This window comes from Dunckerocampus dactyliophorus, chromosome 4 (genome assembly GCF_027744805.1).
Source record: "Dunckerocampus dactyliophorus isolate RoL2022-P2 chromosome 4, RoL_Ddac_1.1, whole genome shotgun sequence".
In the NCBI taxonomy this organism is placed as follows: Eukaryota; Metazoa; Chordata; class Actinopteri; order Syngnathiformes; family Syngnathidae; genus Dunckerocampus; species Dunckerocampus dactyliophorus.
This window is the reverse complement of record NC_072822.1, coordinates 25,030,050-25,055,030: the sequence shown is the minus strand read 5'-3', so window position 1 is coordinate 25,055,030 and position 24,981 is coordinate 25,030,050. Positions and strand designations below refer to the sequence as shown.

Sequence of the window (24,981 nt, the reverse complement as noted above, 5' to 3'; positions counted from 1 at the left end):
CGTCTCAATTTTGGCTGAAAACATTTTGATGATCCCCAAGACTTTTGGGAAAATACTCTGTGGTCTGACGAGACAAAAGTTGAAATTTTTGGAAGTTGTGTTTCCCACTACATCTAGCCTAAAAGTAACGCCGCATTTCAGAAAAAGAACATCATACCAACAGTAAAACATGGTGGTGGTAGTGTGATGGTCTGGGGCTGTTTTGCTTCAGGACCTGGAAGACTTGCTGTGATAAATGGAACCATGAATTCTGCTGTCGAACAAAAATCCTGAAGGAGAATGTCCGGCCATCTGTTTGTGACCTTAATCTGAAACCAACTTGGGTTCTGCAGCAGGACAATGATCCAAAACACACCAGCAAGTCCACCTCTGAATGGCTGAAGAAAAACAAAACCAAGACTTTGGAGTGGTCTAGTCAAAGTCCTGACCTGAACCCTATTGAAATGCTGTGAGATGACCTTAAAAAGGAGCTTCATGCTGGAAAACCTTCCAATGTGGCTGAATTACAACAATTCTGTAAAGATGAGTGGCCAAAATTTCTCCACAGCGCTGTAAGAGACTCATTGCAAGTTATCGCAAACGCTTAATTGCTGCTTAGGGTGGCCCAACCAGTTAAGTTTAGTAGGCAATCACATTTTCACACAGGTTCATGTAGGTTTGGATTTTTTTCTCCTGTATTAATAAAAAGTTTAATTTAAAAACTGCATTTTGTGTTCAGTTGTATTGTCACTGACAAATATTTAAATTTGTTTGATGATATGAAACATTTAAGTGTTTACACTTTAACACTTTTTTCACACCCCATTATATGCATAGAAAGAAAAGAAAGGCGATGAAAGTAATAAAATATAGAAATAATAAATAATAATGCTATATATTGCATAAATAAATGAATAAAGGTATAACGTTGACAGAAACATTGAATAAATACGACATGATGAATAACATAATATATTGTAAATATTATACATATCTTCATACTCCTTGGTACTTTGCAGAGATTATTGCTGAGGTATTGTAACATGCAGGGGTGTCCAAACTTTTTCCACCAAAAACCACATACTAAAAAATGAAAGGATGCAACTGCCGCTTTGATATTTTGGAAACCAACACATGTAGAAAAGCTAAGAAGTGATATATATTTCAAGAAAAAGCTTTGTGATAAAGGTGAAGAAGCATGCTATTAGTATGAACTTGGCTCTTTGCCCTTTTTTTTCCAAATATTTCAACTTGCTGCATAAATAATCTTCTTCTCGTAATATTATGACTTTATTTCCATAACATTATAACTTTTTCCCCAACCTAATTTTCCAAAAATGACAACTTTATTTTGTTTGTTTCTCCTAATATTATGACTTTAAAAAAACAACATCTTTTTTCTTTAATATTTCAACAATATGCTACTAAAATGACATTTTCCTTATAATATTACAAGTTTATTCTTGTAAATTTGCAACTTTTTTTCTCGTTAGAATACGACTTTTTGCTCTTAATATTTTGACTTTATATATGTAAAATTACACCTTCTTTTTTTTTTATTTCTGCTGTTGTTTTTTTTTTTTTTTACTATAACTGTTTTAACTTTCTTCTTGTAAAGTTTCTTCATGTAAAATTAGGACTTTGTTCCCATAATATATTATTAATATATTAATATATCCCATAATATTTGTTTTTGTTTGTTTGTCATAATATTACGATTCAAAACAACGTGTTTTCTTTAAATTTCCACTTTATGCTCATAAAATTTATGTTATTTTTGCTTATAATATTAAAACATCATTTTTGTAATATCGTGACGTTTTATTGTTACATTACAACATTTTATGTTTGCTCTTGTAAAATTAATGCGCATTTTTATTATTTTTATTATTTTTCTTGTTATATATTATATTTACAATGTGCCGCGAGCCAATAAAACAACAGCCGACATCTCCAAATGGCCCCCTGGCCGCCATTTGGACACCACTGGTATAATGTATTGTGTGTAAATGATGCATGAAGCATGTTGAGGTCACACATACATGAGTGCGAGGCCATGAGGTTATCCGCGCCCCCTTTTGTGGACACACCCTCTTTGTAAACACAACGCCTCTGATTGGACGGTGGCTGTCTGCTTAAATATACCGCCCCTCCCCTTGGAGACGTGCTAGAAGTGGGGAAAAGAGACAAACTGCAGTAGTCAGACGGAGAATCGTGCACTGGAGCACATCGCTTTTCCTCCTCTTCGGGAATATTCTTGACACAAGTCTCAAGACGTGGTGGCTTTCTTTTTTTAACACTGGATCCAGGATGTCAGAATAATAGTCTTTTAAAGGATGCCGTTTGTTTCCCTATAGACATTACTTGTTCCGCATTGCGCACAAGCCATATTTGGATTATCGCACATTTCCGCGTTTTTTTTGTTTTGTTTTGTGTTATCATTATGAGCTGTGCTGGTAAATAAATTTTCATTCCACAAGTTCTACACCGCCGTTCCTTCACACTTCTGGACCGCCGATGAGAGATCTCACCAGTGGATCCAGATTTTTACGCAGCCAGTCCCCGGATAGTAACGTCCGTGGCGGTGTCACCGGTCCACGCCGCGCAGGAGTGCAGAGTCCCAGACCCGAGTCTTGTTCGTCCCCGCTAGAGCCGTCACGCCAGGACAAAAGGCTCCCCATCAGGATTGTAAAGATGTTGACGGCGCACAGCGGCCATTTGCTCCACCCGGAGTACCTTCAACCTCTCCAGTCCGCTCCAGTTAGCATCGAGGTGAGAAGAAGCACATAAAAAGAAAGTTGGGCCGTATTGTAAAAGCTATATCTGATTTTATTTATTCCAAGATTGACAGAAAAGGCCATGTAATATTTAAGTGCTCATTTCGGTGGTCATAATTGTGAGACGTATGCGTGCGTAATGGCGCTAAACTGTGAGTCATAATTTACTCAGCGTGTGTTATTTTATTATTATTATTTCTTTACTTAATTTTTGAGTAATGCCTGCTTTCACTTAACTCTTACATCATGTTGACATGTATATTTACAGCACACTCACTTTCTCGTTATTTGTCGAGGGCATTATGTGTTATTTATTACTGCACAAACTTATGGCTGCCTTTTCTTCCCTTATTTATTTTTCATTATTATTTTCAGTTATGTATTTAATTAAGATTTATGTATTTCCTCTTCTGCCTACTATATTGTTATTGATATTATTATCAACGAATTACTTTTCATTTATGCAGTTATACCACAATTAGTTATCAACAAGCTCAAACTGGACTATCAAACATTTTCATCCTTTTCATTCACCTTAGAAAATTGGTAAAGTGGTACACGTTAAACACAGGAAGTGAACATATATCAATTGTTCCTGAAAAACTGAGAAGGGGTAGGATGAAATATGGGCTGCTTCCTCCTACTCCATTTTGATAACATGTGATGTGCTGCTATGTGAGTTATGTTGCATGTTCCAAATCAACCAAACCATTACCACAGTTTGATGGTGCAATATAAAGATGACAATTCACTTGTTTATTTCCTTCCTTGTAGCTGGATGCCAAGAAGAGTCCTTTAGCTTTGCTGGCTCAGACCTGTTCTCAAATTGGCAAACCGGAGCCTCCCTCCTCTTCCAAGCTGGCCTCCCTCTCCTCAGGCGGATTGGGAGACAAGGATACGACAAGCCGGTCCTCCAAGACTGGAGAGCAGCACCAGTCCTCAGAGGACAAGTCCAGCTTCAAACCTTACTCCAAGTCATCAGTCGACTGCCGTAAAGAAATCCAAGGTTCGAAGGGGCCTTCAGAAAAAGCCTTCAGAGTGGCCAATGGAAGCTCGAGTGGTGGCAGCGGCTCGTGTCCATCATTTCCACCCCATTCCAAATCACCAAGCTCCCCTCCGCCACACACCCAGAACCAGCCTCATAGACAAAGCCATTCCCCATCCACACAGACGCAGGCCTCACACATGGACAGCAAACCTGCCAGTTTGGAGCAACCGGGTCCGGACGTTAGCAGTGGTGCTGATAAAAAAGACTCGGACGCAGCAAAGTCGGGGATGGACGGGGCTCACTTGGCCAACTCCAGCCATGTACGAGCCAGTGCCAACTCCAGTAATGCTAGCTCAGCCAGCAGTCCGCGGCCTGAAAGCAAGGCCGACACACCGGCCTCGTCTCAGCCTAACCTGGTCTCTGGGCACATTGCTCCCGTCTCCCCTTTTAAACCAGGACATTCTGTCTTCCCATTGCCTCCGGCGTCTATGGGCTACCATGGCTCCATAGTGGGGGCCTATGCAGGTTACCCCTCACAGTTTGTTCCTGCTTTGGATCCTACAAAGTCCAGTTTGGGGTTAGGACTTCCAAGTAAACACCCCAGTTCTAGTCCGCTCACTGGAGCCTCTCCTCCGTCGTTGATGCAGGGCTTATGTCGGGACCCTTACTGTCTGACTTACCCCAACGCACATCACTTAGGAGGAAGTAACTGTTCCACCTGTGTCCATGACCCCTCCAGCCTCAAGTCTGGTTTCCCCCTAGTCTACCCTTCACACCACCTGCACTCTTTGCACTCTAACGCCTTGTCTTCCAGCACCACCCCCTCCCTCTCGCACCCCCTCTATACGTATGGTTTCATGGTCCCCAATGAATCGCTACCCCACTCGTGTAACTGGGTGTCTGTCGGAGGCCCCTGTGACAAAAGGTTTGCCACATCAGAGGAGCTGCTAGCCCACTTGCGTACCCACACAGCTCTGCCTGGGATGGTGGACAGTAAGCTCTTGTCAGCCTATCCTTCATCAATTTCATCAACAGCCTCTTGCCATCTTCATCTCCCACCACCCAGCAGCCCAGGCTCCCTGCCTAGCTCCTTCTCTCTCCGAGGATCCCCTGGATTGGGTCTGGCCCGCTACCACCCTTACAGCAAATCGCACCTGCCTGGAGCCCCTGGCCTTCCGATGCCATCCCTACCTTCCTCATCGGCTTACTACTCCCCCTATGCTCTCTACAGCCAGAGACTGGGCTCTGCCTCAGCCCTTGGATACCAGTGATGTCATAAATAACTGACGTTCACAGACTGCAGGCACCAGCTTGACCTCTCCGGAGCGACCCCGAAGATAGACGCGAAGGAGATGTGTCCTCAGCAGTACAGGGCATCATGCCTTCTGGCCAGCCTGTTTGGAATACCACCTTTTATAGCCTCAGGACTGGGACTGGTGCTCCAAAGGCAAAAGGCTATGTGATGGATTATATGCCACACAGTCAGAAGGACTTAAAGCTATTAATGACACCAATAAGCAGAGCTTCAACATGATTGAATTTAGATTTCTTGAAGTGTGTCACTCAGAACGGAAAGTCTGTATTTATTTTTCAAATAAGCGCTTGCTATTCAACTCTGGGGTGCATTTTTACCGTCCAAATACATTGAAATAAACAGAACAATTTAAGTATATTAATTACCGCAATGCCTATGTCACATCATCTTTTTTTGTTGTCATTAATCTCTGATGGTTTATTTTATTCTTTTTTTGGGGGCTTAATCAGACTGGAGAAGTGCATGTCCGTGAGAATGAGCTTGAACGATGCGATTATTTTTATTTGTAAATATGCAAAGATGTAATATTTTTTCAAGCCTATGTCGTGTATGGGTCGTGTTGCGTTCCAAAATGGTACAAAGATAAGTTGACAGGTCAAATCTGTTATTAAGGACTGTACTATCCAACCAACAGGGCAAAGTCTTATTTTATTAAATAAATGATGATTGCTTTAAACTTGTTTTCTCTCATTCATATATATTCGTATATGTATATACAATATAACGGTGATTCCCAACCACTGTGCCGTGGTACATCAAAATATCAGAAAATTATTGTTTATTTACTACAAATAATATCTTTGTTGACAGGCTTCCGCTAGATGGCAGAAGGTACATAATGAACCTGTTGCCAGTGTTGTTTGATGGTGTGATGTTTCTCATGTAAAATATGTGCCTTGGCTCAATAAAGGTTGGGAAACTGCACTGTATCGTGCAAAGCAGCAGCTGGTGACCACTCAGTCTTTCTATTGCACTTACTGTATCAAGGTCTATCCATCATTCTGGTCTCTGTGTAATATTTCATGGCTCATATCAGTTGACAGGGCTGTCCCAGAGAGGGCAGCCTGGGTCACATTAGCCCAGTTAGCTGCCCTCTGAGGACCATCCCCTCTCCTCCTTCCATCACCCGCATTGACGTGAGTGTAGCCTTTAATTGCTGATTCCTGTTTGTGAGCTCTGAAAACGGCCTTCTCAGCAGAAGGGGATGGTGGTGTGCAGTGGGTCACTGGGACTTGAATAATGATTCGAGGGAGGTGTTGACCCAGGATCTCCTCACGCTCGTGACGGATTGGCCTGCAACACAAAGGCCATAGCTGACAAAGGGATGCAGTTAATAGAGAAATATTCATCAAAGTCATGCTACCTCCCCTGGGGAAGGCGGGGAACCTCAAACGTGGCGGTTGTCATCATTTTCTTGCTTATGTCAGCAATCTTGATGCTGTGAGATACTAATTCAACAGGAAGGAGTCAGTCCATCTACTAGTAGAGCATTTGGGTGCTGATAATGTGTCTGTGTCTCTGCTCTATTTGGCCGACATGCTGTCTGTGGCGCGGTGCAAAGAGTCTCCAAGGTGGCTATTGACCCCGACTCCCAGACTCCTCTACTCTCGCGGTTCATTAGCACTCCAGACAGGGGAAAGGCAAGCACAGGTGTCACTTGACAGGACCATTAACAAAATGGATGACCCTCCCAAACCACATCCAGTCCCTGCCTCACCAGCAAGGTCACAGCTCCCTGATCACCACTCTGAGCGGCTCTGTGGCCACACGCTTATTTTTCTTTTTTGGAAAGTGGAGCCACCCACTCCACTTTAACAGAAGAGTCCATCTGAACTCTCCTTTAATAGCCCTATCTTGATGGATTATATGTATGGATATTTACATTTTAGTGCTCATAGTGCATTTTTATTTATTTTTCAAAGTTATTCAGCGAATATACAGGCTTGTGTTCCCCCCTATAGTTGAGCTACATGAATTGTGTTAGTGGAGCGCAGCACAGTTGGAAATACTGTACTGTACTGTGTTTCCCAACCTTTATTGAGCCAAGGCACATATTTTATATTGGAAAAACCTCACAACCCTTAAACAACTTACTGTACTTATGCACCTTCTGCCATCTAGTGGAAGAGCATTTCAATGTTCTTCCTGTCACTGTATACTGTATGGTTGGCATAGATAGATGAACAAAGATAAATTATTTGCAGTAAATAGTGGAGTCCTCTTAAGTCAGTCTTGCTTGTGTCTCACAACACATTAAGTCACGGTCCATCGTGTTATTATTAGTTATATTATTGGCAAAAAATGACACATGGTTGACTGTTTTTCTCCATATAAAATTTCAGACTTAAAAGTGTCATTTCTATGAAAAATTGCTCTGTTTATGTTGATATGTGTGTACTGTCTAGTTACGCAACAATAAAAAGTGCAGTCCCAAAGTGACTTTCTGTTTAATGCAAAGTATGCTTCAGATTAAAATCATAGCTGGATTAACTCGGGGTGCAACTGTACAGGTAACGCACGGCTACGGTTTCGGTTCGGTTTAGGGACGTGTTTTGTGAGTAAAGAGAACAACCTCTTTCTACCCACACTGTCTCGTTATTACTCGTTTTAGAAGAGTGTCCGTTACGGATAATGCGTTTTTGCCGAGTACGAGTATGACACGAGTACAGCTCGTCATGATCTGTACTCGTGCTGAAGGAAAATCCTCATTGGGTAACTACTAATGTATTCACAGGAGTCGGAGAGAAGCGGTGCCTCACGCTTACACACACAAACAGTGGCTTGATTCCAGCTCACGTTGCTCGAATTAGTACTCAGTATTTGTCAGCACACCTCTATTTCGGTTTGCATGATATTTAAAGTTAGTTGGTAAACTTGTTCCGTAACATATGCGGTGCAATTGGCAAGACAGAGTTGAAAACGGCTCATGTCGCGTTGGTCACTGCCTCTACTCCGGATAGGTTTTTTTAGGTTTTCCTCAACTCGCCTTTATTTCAGTTTGTATCTACAGTTACTTGGTAAACTTGTTTCGTAACCTGCACTGTGCATTTGACAAGACAGAGGGGTAAACGGCTCGTGTTGTGTTTTTTTTCCCCCCCGTCTGCTTGCTTCTAATTTGGCTGATGATATAAAGTCAGTTGGAAAACTTTGCTAGTAGTAATGAACGCGGTGCTTTTGAGAAAAGTACAGTGAACAAGGCTGCAGATGATTTCCCCGTTTGCCATCACTGGATGTTTGGATGAATCACCAGCTTCACACAGATCATTAAAAAATAATGAAATAATAAAATCTTAGAGATCCCTTACACACAAACACAGTACACATATAGCTGAATAATAAACAATAAATATAGCAATAATGTACCGATGTAAGCTACACCCATTTCCGGTTAAACTACACCCACTTCCGGTTTATGCCTCACGCATGCCGAGTACATATACAGGCTGTCAGTACGCAATACATACCCGGAACGCAATCGGTGCTGTGCATGCCCGGGAACTACGTCACTTCCTCCATTAGCAAATTTTTACGACAGCGCTTCTGCGACATCACATGCTGTGGTAGTTATTATTTTTTATATGTATGAACATAAATGGTGAATAACCATAGTTCATATTTGTGACATATTGGGAGGTTATTTTATAAGCGACTCTTGTGAAAATACTTCGTTAGCATGTGGATGTTTCTGTCGTCTTATGATGGATTCATCTGAAGCTTTCAGCCAGAGTTTTTTTTCTAAACTGAGAAATACTATCCATCCAAACATATCTTCCTCGCAAATGCTTATGTGTGCATTTCAGTGGCGAAAAAAACTTAAAATAATTCATGAAACAAAGAAAAGAGGGCTTATAAATTGTCCGCTTGCACCATGGAGATGATTTAAGGAAAAAAAGATTGATTATGTAATTTCTAACTATCTTCATAACGTTTTGGGGAGTGGGACGTATATTGCTACGGAAAAATACCACGACGGATGGCATAGATTACACATGCCTAACATGTGACTGCTGAAAAATAGGCCGACCGGACGTAGACGTGTTCTGCACATGCGTAGAAACCAGTTGATTGCGTTCCGGGTACGTATTGCGTAGTGACACAGATCATTTAAATGGGTGAACAGATACAGATACAGATACAGATACAGATACAGATACAGATACAGATACAGATACAGATACAGATACAGATACAGATACAGATACAGATACAGATAAAGTACAGATACAGATACAGATACAGATACAGATACAGATACAGATAAAGTACAGATACAGACACAGATACAGATACAGATACAGATACAGTACAGATACAGTACAGATACAGATACAGTACAGATACAGATACAGATACAGATACAGTACAGATACAGTACAGATACAGATACAGATACAGATACAGATGGTGGTGTACTCGCTCATCCTTTTATTTTCCTATTATTTATTATTTATTACCATTATTAATTCATTTTTCAAATGAAGCATGAAAATGAAATTGCAATCTACTGGCAGGTAATTCTCCAATAAATAAAAATATTGATAAAGCATACAGAAAAATTGAAGGATGTGAGAGTCACTTTGATGTGTACATTAAAGATGCTAAAACCAATCCAATGTATGTCAAAGCAAATTAGAGTAATATCTAATAATATACCTCAAAAATCAATTAGAAAGAACAAAAAATGGCTCCCGGGCCGCACTTTGGATACCCCTGGTTTACAGTGTTTCTTTTATGAAGGTGCAAGTGCAAGAGTAAGAGTTTGGTCAGAGTGATCATTATTTTTATTTTTAGTAAAGTTCCTTACCTGAAGTGCCGTGTTAATAGTTGCAGCGTGCAGCACAAATCTCATCTCTACCAAACAATGGCAGCAAGCTGCTTTCATCTTATGCACTCATCTTTGTCCATTTACAGAGATGAAGTGTTCAAAAACAGCTGCACAGCACCTCGACGTCGCAGCCAGGAGGCGAGGGGCTCAGCGGGCACGCAGCTGAGGAGATCCGCTGGCTTCCAGTTGCCTGGCGCGTCACCGACAAAGACAGGCAGGCTGTTGTCGCCTACACTCGCCGATATACAGTATTTCAGCCCTATGCTTTGTCACCCAATTCCTTGCCTTTTCGTCCGCTTTTAGACACACTGTCGCTCGCTTGAAATATGTACGGTGTGGCAAATGGGACAGTACGACGTGGTGAGGGCTTTTGGCCAGCATGGACAGTCATGCATACGCAAGCAGACGGTGCAAAATGTACCGCAAACGCATACGGTAGATACGGTAGATTGTCCCAGGTGGTAGTAACCGAATGGTACATGGTTTTACCATGTAATGTAGTCAGGACATACAACAATATTGTTGCAGCAGAGTATAAAATGTTATATGGAAAACAAAAAAATAAAAATATGCACAAATGGAGGAAAACCATGTCAAACTACTTCGAAAGTCCTTTATTATCACTCATTCTCCTTATGTCTTAGGCCAAAGTCACTAATAAATGTGCAACTAACAGCTAGTTTCGTTTTCAATTCCGACTATATCGTTTTCAAACACCTATGACAATGTCAGTCAGACAGTTTTGTGGGGCGTCAAGATGAGCGAGTTCCAGTGAAATCTTTTTTTTAACCAATTAAGTGAAATCGGATAATTTTACGTAGCACACCTGATGAGCTCTCACAGCACGCTAATGTTGCACGGCACAGCGGTTGGGAATCACTGCTGTATGGTGCAAACATTGTTATCGGGATTTTTAAACGAACGTCACAAATTGCAGGTACAGTCGACAAAGAGGGTTTCCAGCAGAGGTCACATAGAGTGGAGGACGTTCAATCATGTTGAGAGGCGGAATAGGTGGAATTAATTTCACTGTTGCCAGTTTGCACTTGTTCATCAAATGCCTCCTTATTCCCTTGCTCATCAGTCTCCGCCATCTATCCCCCCACACACTCTTCTGCAGCTGAGTCAACACCCACACACTTCATTTATGTTGCCTATGTGAGGCTGTGTGCTTGTGCAAGTATGTGCACTCCGCCTCAATCCTTTGTACACAGTGGCTGAATTACGAGGCAGGAGCCTTTCTGGTGCATTTAAAAACATAACTAACAAACAAAATGACCTTTTACCATTAAGAAAATCATAAAAGGACTGTTGTGAAAATAGCATCAAAGTGCCAGTTTCCGTTTCAATTCTGAAATGTGTTTATTACCACATAAGCATCCCAAATCTTAGACAGTAGAAAAAACGCAGCGAGTTATTATCTACAATTATGGGCAATTAATACTATGGGCGTTATGGTACTCATAATCAGATTTTTCAGTATAGAACAGAGGTGTACTGAGTTCCCACTCAGCATACCTGCCAACCCTGCCGTTTTCCCAGAGAAAGTACTGTATTTTGTCCTTCTTTACTTTTGCCCTCCCATTTAAATTGTGTACCGTAAATTTCCTGTACTTTAACTTTTTTTTTTTTTTTTTAAACGGGATCGGGGATGTCTCATATTTTCTGGAAAATGTATTTATTTTATTAAATAATTTAAAAGACTTTAAAAAAAATATTTTCAAATGCAAATGTTGACAGGTTTTAAACAATTTGGAATTTTATGGGTCATTTCAAAAAATCATTAAATCGTTTACACAAACGCTGTACAGTTTTATATTTAGCATTTTCTTCCCTTACTGTACTGAAAATAAATGCAAACCTTTGCCAAGGGTTGACAAAATAGAAAAAATGAATACATTCATGCACAGTGTTCACTATTTCTTTTATTTTCCAGAAAATGTTCCTTATTTTCAAAAGCAAATGTTGACAGGTGAGGTGAGAAGTGTCACTGTCAATAATCACAAAGAATTACCTGCAAGCGGTTTCATTGTAAAAATCATTCTAGATGTTTACACAAAAGCTAAGTACAGTAATCGCTCGCCACTTTGCACTTTGAATTTCTCGGCTTTACCCTATCACGTTTTTTCCAAAATATATTAATTAATAAATCATGTTTTTTTGTGGTTGAATACAGCCTATTATTCGTTAAAACATTTTTTAATATGTATTTTACATATTTTTTGCCGAAATTAAGTATTTTCAAGCATAAAAATGAACTAAAATACCAATATAAGGCATTCAGAAGACGCATTCAAAGACGCTGTGAATGTAATCCAGTATTCTACACTGGTCACTTGATCGCCAGAACAACAAGCTTTTGTTGCATGTTTGAATTATCTCACAACAGGCGCAATGATCCCTAATGAAGATTTTTTATGAATAAATAATAAGAAAATAATAAAACATACTAAAAATAAAAACACGGGTTACTGTTGCAGCTGTTACCCAAGCAATTGTAAAGCTCAACTCTGAACCTGCAACGTCACTTCCTGTCTAACCTCCACTCTGCTCTCCCAGCACCGGAACACACACGAGCATTGGTCTTATTTATGGCTTAAATGGCTTATTCTATTATTATGTCTACTATATTGGGTAGAAGTAATCATAGAGGTGTTCATGTCGAGAGGGCTCTAATAATGTTAAAAACCGGATTTAGAAGGTCAGAAACATGTTTTCTATGGTCTGACAATGAAAATATTTCATTTATAAATAAGGAATCCTACTTTGCGGAAATTCATTATCACGGTCAGGTCAGGAACCAATTAACCGTGATAAGCGAGGGATTACTGTAAATTTATATTTTGCATTTTGTTCCCACACTGTACTAAAAATGAACCGAATAGTGAGCCTAAAACCGAGGCGTGTACCAAATCGTGTTTATGTCGTATTGTAATTAATACCACTGTGACTGTGTTTCATTGAAATATGGTTAAGTACAGTTGTGAGACTAGATTGCCATCAAGGTTGCAAGCAGACAAAAACACTCAGTCAACAGAATGCAAACCTTTGCCAATGGTTCACAAATAAAACCTCCTGGTTTATTGACAATGATATAAGATGTCGCATGTTTTGGGGGTTTTTTAAATTCTTGGGCAGTGAAAATGTCACCATCAGGACTTAAACAGAAAAAAATTTAAAAAATGAATTCCTCCAAAAGTAAGTGAACCTTTGCTGAAAGGAATGAATGAATGTCTCCACCTTTGCAAATTGGCTATGGAGATTTTCCTGCTAACAAGCCTATGGATGAATAAAATGAAAACACTTGTGCTTTTCGCACTAGGGGGATCTCATAAATCATACACTGACCTCTACCTGTTCGAAAGGGTGAATAGTAGCTCGGCAGCACCAGCAATAGATTGATAGTAGGAATCAAAGAAGTAACTGTGACAGATGGTGATGGAGAGGACTAATATTTTCCTCCCTGTGTGATGCAGAGACACTGCTGAGTGCCACTGTGAGGTCCTGAGCAGCCAGCTGACAGAGCTAGTGATTAATGACGACAGGGTGTGGAGCTGCTCTTCAATTAGACGCCAGCTCTTACTCAGCTCACCACTGCTGCTGACAGCCAGGACAGAGAGCGAGAGAGACACGCACACATACAGACTAGAGGGCTAGTTTTTTCAATTTTTTTTCCTGTCTCTGTCTCTGAAACAAAACGTTAACCTCAACTCCATGACTACCACCTCTGTGTTTAACATCAGGATGCAATACAGAGCTTTTGGCATCCAACAGTGACCGCAGTGTTAAGGCAGGCCAGATGGCGTGAACACATCCCTCGTCAGGGCCTGTCACACAAACACAACGTCTGCTCTATGTCTCCCTATAACCCTGCGACTGACTGTTTCAACTGTCCTCGTAGACCCATCAGCCTCTTGCACTGCTAGTTGGGACTCGATTAAGACCCATGTTAAGTTGACTGCCGTGTCTTCATTATTTTAATGGAATTATGGCAGCAAAAGTCCAATTTTATTTCACTCTACAATTTTATGGGTTTTCATTGTCATTAGTTATGCGGCGTAGTAGAATAACTGATCTATACTGTGCGCTTCTGGGCATCCGACAACAGAAATTCAGGAAGAAGAATGTAATGGAAAGAAACCTCTGAATTCCTTAAACACAGATAAAGTGATGAAATAAGCACACATTTTTTGCATAAAATCATATACATTTTGTATATGTAAATTAATTACTTTTCAAGATAATGAACTGTAAAGGCTATGCTCTGAAGCCCCTTGAGCTGTCACGTCATTACCAGTAAGACATCCTGCAATGATGCTTGTCGCCATATTCTTTTCTGTGCAATTGCCTGTAAACATCACAAGCATTTGAAGCACATTTTTGGAAGTTTTTGGAAAGAATGCAAAGACTTTGTGTCGCGGGAGGATGCAGTAATGGCACGGCACACGTTGTTGGTGTTTTTAAAGACGAAAAAGTTGCAAAGAGCTGGGCAATATTTGACAGGGACATACAAGTGTATACTTGCCTGGTTCTCCAGTGACAGAATCAATATGTACTGTAAGTCCCAGTATCGTGCACTGCTCAGTGGGCTTGACTGTGCATCCATCTGGAATCCATTTGTTGCTACTCCCAGAGATTGCAGCAAAGATGTCACAAGTCTTCGGAAATGATCGCATGCCCTGGCAGGAAATGAGGGGAAGTTCAGATAGTCCTTGATTCATGCTTTGACTGACAACTCCTTTTCTTCTAATTTAGAACAACTTGCGCTCATAATGTAACCGCTTTATTCATTATAGGTTGTATGTCAGTTTTACTCCAGGATACATTTTTTCATGACGATCACGATCATCTTATCTTATCTATGTTTTGTGTGCGTATATATCTTAATGTTAAATCATCACATTGATACAGAAGACCGTAGCGTAATAATTGCCTTATAGAATGCGATTTAAATCTCACTAGGCTTGTTTGTAGTAGTGTATTAATTGAAACCATAAGTAATGAAACATTTGGTTTTCTTCAGTCACACACACACATGGATTGGTGGTAATAAATGACTTCATCTGCCTGCACTATCTATCTATCTATCTATATACAGTCAAACCTGTCTTAGCGGCCACCTTTATAGAAGGGCCACCTGCCTATAGCAGCACTCACTGAAAAATCCCCCCAGCAAATTTACATGTTATAGACCCTGTGTATAGCAGTCACCTGCCCAACGCAGCCAGCAGCCACCCATTTTGTCTCCCTTGGTCAATATCTGACTGCATATAGCAGCCAAATTACCGACTCAAGTAGAAGCTTCATGCACGAAAAAGTTTTGTTTTTCAATCAATGAAGGCGTGTGTAGACTTTAATTACTGAGTCCTAGCTCAGTCACAATCATTCACAAGATCCACACAAACTGTCAGTTGTTCCACATAAAAAAGCCGTCTTCTTTTGAGCTTGCTATTTCCTGGTCAAACATGTAACTTTAAGAGCATTTGCACCAAAACATTACCGCAAAGTAGGCTGGGAACAGGACGTGCTCCCAGCGACGCTACAATAAAAAAAAAAAAAAAAACATATGCTAGCATGCATGCAGCAGCGGGAGCAAAACTGAGTTTGGTTGTACTTAATTGAAGTATTTTATCAGTTATCAGTTATTATTAAGCCTCTAGCTTCCTTTTAGTAAGTAAAAACCTTGGCTATGATTGCACTACATTGTCATGTAGACCTACAAAGTACACTTGGAAGAACAAGAGGTGAATAAATGTATTGCAACTGATGTGAAACTGATGAGGGGTAGGATTAAATAAGCTTTGCTTCTTCCTACTCCTTTTTGGACATGCAAAATTGTGAATTGTACTATGTGATGTGCTACTGTTTGACTCATGCATGTTCAGGATTAAAACAATGAACCATGATAATAACAAGCCTAGTAGTGCTGTACAACTTTTATCAGCAGTCCGCAGTGCCCTCTACTGGTCAACATTATTATTATTATTTTTTTCCCTTTTTTTTTTCTTTTTTTTCCCTCTACTGGTCAACATTCAAACTGGACGCCAACCTGTCTATAGAGGCCACCTGTCTATAGCAGCCACTTTTGCAGACTCCCTCTAGTGGCCGCTATAGACAAGTTTGACTGTATATATATATATATATATATACATATATATATATATATATATATATATAGTATACTTCATCATGAAGCAATTAGCCAGACAAAATGTGTGGTTGTAGACAACCACAATCTATCCACCTGGGAAACTAAGGAATTTCTTATGCATTCGAACAAGCACGATTTGAGTATAGTGGGGAAGGTAGCACATCAATTGTTTGACCATAAATAGGTTTAAATCTAAGTGGCTGATGGAATTTTTGTCAATTTCCCCTCATGTATTATTATGTTACACTGTGGAACCTGTTTACGTTGACAACCTGTCTAAGTCAACCAACTCATCAAGTGAGTTAAGAAAAGAAGTGCCCATGTTGACACACATTTTGACATTAAAGTTTAGACCCAAAGGGGTCATTTATTTATTTTGTTTGTAGTAGATCCTTTTTGTTGGGGTTACGGTTAGGGACCAGCAGAAGATGGTGGAAAAAAAAACATGAGTAATTGACACTGTATATATAAAGTCATAAAATTGTCTATTTTTGACACACAGGTCACTTTCCCCCCCTCCAAACCCTCCTGTTAGCGTGACGTTGACGTTCTCCTCCAATTTTGGATTAACATTTGCAATAAAAGGGACTGTTGTGATTATTAGATTAGCTTGACCTCCAGAACCCTCCCCTTCTCTCTTCAATTGCCATTGTTCACTCATAACACAATCCAGGTTTCAGCACTAAATATGCCTCACAAACTCATTAAACGCATTTAAAGTTTAAATGTACAGGTAATCACCACTAATGAACGATAATATAGGACGATCAGTGAGCGTCAACGTTACAGCTTCCATTGCCAAACAAACTTTTGTGTCTCAGCAGCTTGAACAGTCAATCCAGCCTGAAACACTGCAGCGAGGTGAACACAGGTTAATATGTTATTGGAAGTGGCTCCCGCGAAGAGCAGTGCTTTACTGTATCTCAAATCATTTTATTTAGAAGAGGTTGGCTTTGTGTGTGTCTATGTTATTTGTTTTGATCCTTTTTGAATGTGGGCTCATGTATTCAAATTAAATAATAGCTCACATCACATATTTTCCACATAAGTCTACGATCACAACAACTGTTACACATTAAAATTGTCATAGTTCCAGGGGCATCCACTCATTTAGCTGGAAAGTGACACATACACGGGTTTATATTAGCAGAGGCCTTGTGGTTTGTAAATAGGGACGTTTTTTTTTTTTCAGCAGATTGTGATTATTTTTACTCTTTTGGTGAACCCGTCAGCTCTCAAGAGATCCCTCCCTCACCTTTTCAGACCCTAATTCACCTTTTCTACCATAATTGTGTGTTACCCAAAAGCCCCCAAGGTAATGAAGGCGCTTATGGCCAAGGGAAAAAAAGTCAAATCCCCTCCCCACATAGCAGCCAAAGAGAGCAAGGAGAGGGCGGGAAGGGAAGAGAGCTGATTATCCAAATACAGTCATTAAAGGGGAAATGTGTTTTTCAACCTGTCAAGATGATTAATGGGCGAGAGCAAATCCTCACAAATGCTCTTGTTTAGTCTAACTGGCAGACACGATCCTGCCCATTGATTTATGGCAGGCCTGCTGTGTGAGACCATAGTGAGGTTAGAGGGTGTGAGTTTGCAAGCGTGTACCTAATACTGTGTGCGTGGGTTTGTGTGTGCATGCATTCACGCTTGATTGTGTGCATGTGTGTGGCTGCCTGCGTGTGTAGGTGCTGATACTAAATTGTGGGTTTGTATGCACAAGCACGCACGTGAAGTTATGTGTTGTGGTGTACTAGGTCAACAGGAAGGAGAAAGCGCAGTGTTAAAGTATGTTTCTTCCAAAGGCTCGTACAGTCATTTCGATTTTGTGTAATGCATGCTGCCATTTATCCCTGTAAGTGACAGCTTGTCAAAGATGTATAAAATAATAATAATAATAATCATGAAAATCTTTCTGTATGTGGCTTTCCTCTCTGAAGAGACCTCTTTGTTTGTGTCACGTTGGAAAAATCTCTCTGCTCTCTGTCAGTGTTATATATTTCCAGTTGCTGGTGACTGCCTGGGCAATCGCTAGTTTACGCAATAACAAAATATTATATTGTGCAGTGGAACACGTCCCTCGGACTGGCTGACTGACATTAACATAAGCGGTTGTTGACGTAACTGAAACCGAAACTAGCCATTGCTTTCACATTTACTTGTGACTTTGGCCAGAAACATAAGGGGAATGGCTGCTCATGAATGATTTGTTTTGCTGTATTTTGCGCATATTTTTGATTCTTCTGTTGTCATGTGATATTTTACACTCTTATCTAACAGAGCTGCTGTGGTAGTTTTGTTTTACCAGGTCGGGAAGCATATAAGGGCAACGCTTTGCCGCATTGACCATGATTTTGAATGCCAGGGGATCCCCCCAAGCCACCATCCAAGCTGACGTGACAATGTGTGTCAATTTGTCTCATCCAGGTGTTCCATGGTTGCACTCTGAGCCGTGACCTCATGTCAGGCGTCCTAGCCAGCAAAAGAGCACTATCAAGCAGATCATACAGCATGCTGACTCATCTGCGTCTCCTTGAGAAGCCCATTGTTTGACACAAAGTTGTCCCTCCCTGTGTTCACACTGTGAGTACTAGCTGTGCTTTGTGGCATTGTGGCATGACTGATGATAACATTTGGTGGCTGACCACGCAGTGATGATTTGAGAGGCAACATTTAGTAATAATGATGCTTTATGACTGTATGCAGTAGATCCACACTAACCTTCCGGGACCATCAGCGAATGTCAAAAATCGACGAGCAATTGAGACTAGGGCTGCAGCTCTGAAATATTTGTATTTTTCTATTTCATATCGAGGATTTTACTGAAAATTCCTTCAATTAATCGAATAATTGGATAAAACATATTTTTGCTGGGTTAAAGAGCAATTCTGAATCCACAAGAGAAAATAAAACATTTCATTCTTCATAATGAACGACCAATTGCTTTCATTTTTTTTTTGATAATCAACCGTTATTATCTTAAATTCATTTTATCTTAAATTCCGATGGACTGCATTATGGTGCTTTGCAGATGAATGCCGCCATCCCAGACGGTGATGATTTATTGAAAAAGAAGAGAAATAATTAGTTAATTGACAATACTGAGACTAAACTAGATGATTGCAATGTTTGAAGACACTGCGTGTGAATGCTCGAGCCTAATGAGGTGGGGGGGAAAACAAAAATGAGCAAAAAAAGGAATAATAAAAGAAAAAAAAGGAACACAAATGATATGTGACGTATGCGTATTCAAGAATATGACATCATGAAAGACAAAATATATTTGATGTATGTTAAATGTTATAGCTAGCCTTAATGTCTGGATTGTGCGGAACGATTTGATGTCAGAATTGTTAGAATTGGTTGAAAAATGTTGCAAGTACTTGAGTAATTACGATCAAAGGAATATCCTTAAGTTAATTAGTTTTCTGGAAAAATGGGAATTTTGGGAAGAATTTGACATTTTTAAATGTGAAAAATAGATATCCTTCATTGTGCTGAACAATTCGATGTTGGAATTGGTTGAAAAACGTTGAAGTAGTGGAGTAATTAAGATCAAAGGAAATGACAGTAATTAAGATCAAAGGAAAAGTGGGAATGTCGGGAAAAGTTTGAATTTTTGGCATGTTCACGTGAAGCTCTGGATGTGTGGAATGTTTTCATGGTGGAATGGTTTGAATCGGTTGAGAAATCTGAGAATAGTGGAAGTTTGAAAAATGGCCGATTCATTTTCAATTTGGAATTTTGGGATTTTTGGAAAATCTGGCAATTTTTGGAAAAAAACTGAAATGGTAACAGGAATCTTGAACGAGCTGAACGATGTGATGCTTTAATGGTGTGAATCGGTTGAAAAATGAAGGAGGAGTTAGCGGACAAAAACAGCGGAATAAATTAAAAATCGTGGAGAAATCGTGGAGAAATATGTGTAATATGTGCCCTGAGGCCATTCACACAATTATATATTATCATCTTCTTAATTAGAGTTTTTGCAGTGTCCATCCATCTGCTATGCCGCTTATCCTCACTAGGGTCGCGGGTATGCTGGAGCCTATCTCAGCTGGCTTCAAACAACCATTCACTCTCACATTCATACCTATGGACAATTTACAGTCGCCAATTAACCTAACATGCATGTTTTTGGAAACTGGAGTCCCCGGCAAAAACCCACACACGCATGCACAGGAAGAACATGCAAGGTTCAAACCCAGATCAGTTTTTGCAGTGTTCACACGAGAATGAAGACACCTACTGTAGTGGAACACACTACTCTCACCCAAGAGAGTAGTAGTCTTGTTCCATTACACACTATTGTGTGCTAGCAATGACCAGCTACTGATTGGTGTGCTAAAATGTTTTTATTTTCCATCTTCTTAACTCCCAGCGCTGTCTTTTTGCAGATGAAATTAACCCTATATGAAGTCACGGTAACCTTAAGGGCAAACCATCGTAATAAAGTAGCCGCACATTCAACAGTATTCATAATTAAAAGCAAGATCGCCCTCCGCACGGCTAACCTTGTTAATGTTTATAAGGTACATTAATTTTAATCTCTTTGCTTTGCGCTATGTTAAATTGACCTTGTCTTCAATCTTCCCCTCCAATCTTGGTGTCTTTTGAGATGCTGCTGCTGTGGTTTGTAACGTTACAATGGATGCACGTCATGGTGTTCAACTTGCTGTTTAGCCTGAAATTCTCCCACATTTTCTGTCTTTTTATTTTGTTTCCATTCTCTTTCGTCGTCACTATCGTTTTCCCTCGCCTCTTCCATCTTCCTGCTTCTTCAACCAAACATCCCTTTCCTTCTTCCTCTTTGTGTGTGACTTAAAAAGTTTCATCCAGCTCGACACAAATATTGCTTACATTTGTGAAAAGAGAAATTTACGACCAACTCCGAAAATGTATTGTTAATATTAAAAGCTCTTCTCCGACAGAAAGTTTGTCATTCCAAAAAGGCAAAGAAGGAATATTCCACGGCAGAGCAGTCCATCAGTCCAGTGGAACTCTCTGATGAATGACTAGCAGCTGTTGGCCCAACAACCTCCTCCCTCAGAACCACCATTAAGCCTATCTTTTTGCAATTTCCTCATTCTTCCTCAGTTGCCTATGAAGTCCACTGTGATCGCTTTCCCACACCCCCACAGCTCAGCACAACACTGTACTGTACATACATTGCGGCTACGTTCGGCCAGCCCACCCACACACACATACTAGAATATTTCTTCCCAAAGCAAAAGAAGGCGGACACCCATGAGGAAGATGTTAAAGGTTGATTTCTGCAGCCAGAAGATTAATATAACATCACAGTGCGAGGCCGGTTTTAGAAACTTGTGCTAGAACCTGAAGCTGCAACAGTAGAGGAGAGTGGAAGAGCTCCAAATCTATTTGTATCATAAATTTCATGCCCATTTTCACGACGTGGCGGCAATTTATGAACACTGACCCCTTGATCACTACAACACAATGAATATGTTTGCTTTTTTGCGTGAATGCTTGCCCTGCAGGGATTGACTGGCAACCAGACCAGGGTGTACCTCACCTCTCGCCCAAAGACAGCTGGGATAGGTTCCAGCTCAACCATGATAGAAAACAGATAAGTGAGTGGTAGAAGACAAGAATAATTCACAATAAACCTCAAACCTCGGTTTGATTTTTTTTTTTTTTTATATACTGACCACCTTCTGTGAGTTTGAGTATATACTGTATATCCTGCATCTTGGCAGTCACGTACATTCAGCAGAGCATAAAAATATCTTGATTTGTTGCTAAACAGCTGTTTTTACTGCAGCTGCTGTAAAAAAAAATGCTTTTCCTCCTGAGAAGGATGGCAGCGGCATGCACCTTCCAGCTCAGGCACGCCGCATCGTACAATATTGTGCGTAACAAACTAGTTAGTTCACACTGTACAAACAAAGCAAGCATGGCGGTGGCGTCCCTTCCTCATTTCCCGCTCCGCTCATCTGAGTCTTTGCTGGCTAAGAGCTGACTTCCGGTCCCGGTTTCCATTTTGTCAGCCAGCTAATATGCTGTTAAAAAGGACGTTTTGTGATAACTGTGTATTACGAATACAATTGGACTCACGCAGTGTATTAATAACACAAGATACACGGCATATTGTACGCTAACTGGAAAATGTACACAAACCAAAGCAGAATTTTGGCTTAAATTTTCGTCGTCAACTAAAAAACATGCTAAGCAGGGCCTACGCTAACCAACATTCCACTGTACAGTCAAACCTCGGTTTTCTAACTCTTTCTAAATTTTCCCACTGCTAAAGAAAGTACCAGCATTTTGACACCTCACTGTCTTTACCAACAAGGGTTTTCAATAAAGGCGAAATATGTAAATTTGTCTGTTTAACTCATCACTTATATGTATTTCACATCGTTTATTATTTCATATTTTCACATTGTTTTATTTTCCGGAAATTTCCCCTTATTTTCAAATGCGGTAGCATACACACAGAGTGCAGAAGAGTGTAATGTAGTAGAAATTAAATTAGTAGATTGCAATATGTTGTCATATATTTTTTCTATTTTTGCTAAAATCTCGGCTTGTCTCATTCTCGTAGACCTAATCTTGTGTTTCGTCTCGTCTTGTGAATTGAGTGTCTCGTGACAATCCTAATATTTACAAGGTCGTAAACATAATAAATAAAGGCATATCTTATCTTATGTTTTCTACGCTCTAGTTATGAAAATATTCCATTTAGAAATAAGGACTCCTACTTTGTGGAAATTCACTTATCACGCACATGTCTGGAACCAATTAACCGTGATAAATGAGGGATTACTGAACTTACATACTGTAAAGTGATGGGTTATGCTTTAAAAACGTCACACAGGCCTTGTCTCTTGTCTCTTTTTTTTTGTCCCCCTCTTATCCACCCCCCCCCCCCCCCCCCCGTTTCTTTTCTCTTCTTCTCTGTCCCCTCCTGCTCCGGTCCGGTCACTCCAAATTTGCTTAATAACAAAAATAAATAAAGAAATAAAAACGTTACACACTGGAACACAGGCTCAAAAGTTGCTGCTGGTTGTTGTTTCATGGTGAAACATACTGTGGAAACTCTAGAAAAGTACCTGTAAAATGAAAAGTCGCACCGTGTGTGCTGTGGATTCAATAGGGAGATGGCGTGGTTAAAACACATTAACACTAACATTAACAATGTCCATTAGGAGAACATTTTACAAGCGAGTAATGGACAGAAGAGGAGGTTCCCATACATCCTCTCCTCAAGCTAAATTTAAGAACAGCCCAGCTGTGCACTCATTCTGTTTATATTGTATCGTTTATACACACTTACTGCGTAGAATCGCATTGCAAACTGTTACTTAGCTTTATTTATAGCCGTCTGTGTATGAAACCTATAGATATACTGTATATGTGTGTGTGTTCGTTGGTCAAAAAGTGATGACTGATGAATCACACGCTTTAGCTTCCGTCCTCTCCGGTCCAGTTGTGTCACACATATCAACACATGTTGCCATAATGGACGGCGGCAGACAGCTTTCGCAACTCAAGCATGCAAACGGGCCATAACTTCCTCCACATGCAAACGCAATCATACGTTTGCAACAAAAAAAACACTCACGTAGAGAGTTTCACGTGTCAGTGAATCTTCTTCGCTATGTCCTTGAAGTGGAGTGCGGCATTACGTCATTGTTCTTCCTCTTCAAAGTATTTATGTTATTGAACAAATTCATCTTGCCAATTCAGATGCATTTGTAGCTGTCAAAAAAAATGAGCCACACAGCATCCATTGTATGTGTGTAGACTGCTGGTGTGATGAAAAGCAGAAGCAGCTGCAATGTTTCTAAACAATGGTCACCCCTGAGGAGATGAATGGGGCCAATCAACTGTTTTTGTCGGAACTGGACAAGTTTTTGTCATAGAATGAAGAGTGAAGAGCGGTACCAAAGGCGTTTCTTGATGGAGAAATAAAGAAACAAGTTTCACACATTCATTGCCCGATACAGTAATCCCTCATTTGTCAGTTAACTGACAGACAACCGACAGTGATAAGTGAATTTCCGCAAAGTAAGAATCTTTATTTATAAATGGCACGTGCAAGCAAATGTTGGGTGTTTTTGGCCTAAATTAAGCATTTTCAAGCATAAAAATGACTAAATTAGCTAATATACAAACATAAGACATTCAGAAAACGCATTGAAAGACACATTGATATGTAGTATTCTACACTGGTCACTAGGTGTCAGTAATGTTACATTAGCCACCACAAGAAGTCCCTCAAGTAAAAAAAAAGAAACAACAACCCAACGCTAATTTATATTATTATGTCTACTATATTGGGTAATAAAGATGACTATAAGAGTGTTATTTCATGTCTAGAGGGCTCTAAGACTGTTAAAAACTGTATTTAGAAGGTCCTTAACTGGCTTTCTAAGTTCTAACTACAAAAATATTCCATTTATAAAAAAGGAATCCTATTTAGGGGAAATTCACTTATTGAAACCAATTAACCACGATAAATGAGGGATTACTGTATTGCGGACATAATCAGAGGAAATTAGCCATGTAAGACATGGGGGGTGTACGGCGAAAGTGGCTCAACAAACCCAGGCTTTGTGCAATCAGACTTAATTGGTCCCGCAACGGTGGTCATCAACTTACTTTGTCAAGTCCGGTTTTCGGCTTTGTGCTAAGTGCGCGTTCACATCAAAGGGGGCGTTTGACGTCATATTATTCTACTTCCGCTGAAAAGTGAAGCGAGCCCAGCCAGTGTATTTTACAAAAAATGAGTATGTATTATTATGAGGTGTTCGTTATGAGATTATGACAAAAGATTATGACTGCTAAAAGCAACACTGTCACCGCCAATAAAGTGAGGAAGTGCCGATGTCAGAACAATGCTGAGCAGTAAACACTGATTTATTATACTAACACAGCCCGGTTTTCATAGGATTTGGTTTTTGCCAAAATTAATGCTAAAAA

The 24,981-nt window shown here is 40.1% G+C and overlaps 1 protein-coding gene across 1 annotated transcript; it reads left to right on the top strand.

The window, feature by feature from the left end:
• Positions 1 to 2,166: 2,166 nt before the first annotated feature.
• On the top strand, positions 2,167 to 7,481 carry znf703 (zinc finger protein 703). The gene is made up of 2 exons (XM_054774952.1): positions 2,167 to 2,751; positions 3,531 to 7,481. The coding sequence occupies exons 1-2, from the start codon at positions 2,497 to 2,499 to the stop codon at positions 5,013 to 5,015; spliced, it is 1,740 nt and encodes a 579-aa protein (XP_054630927.1). The 5' UTR covers positions 2,167 to 2,496; the 3' UTR covers positions 5,016 to 7,481.
• The last annotated feature ends 17,500 nt before the right edge of the window (positions 7,482 to 24,981 follow it).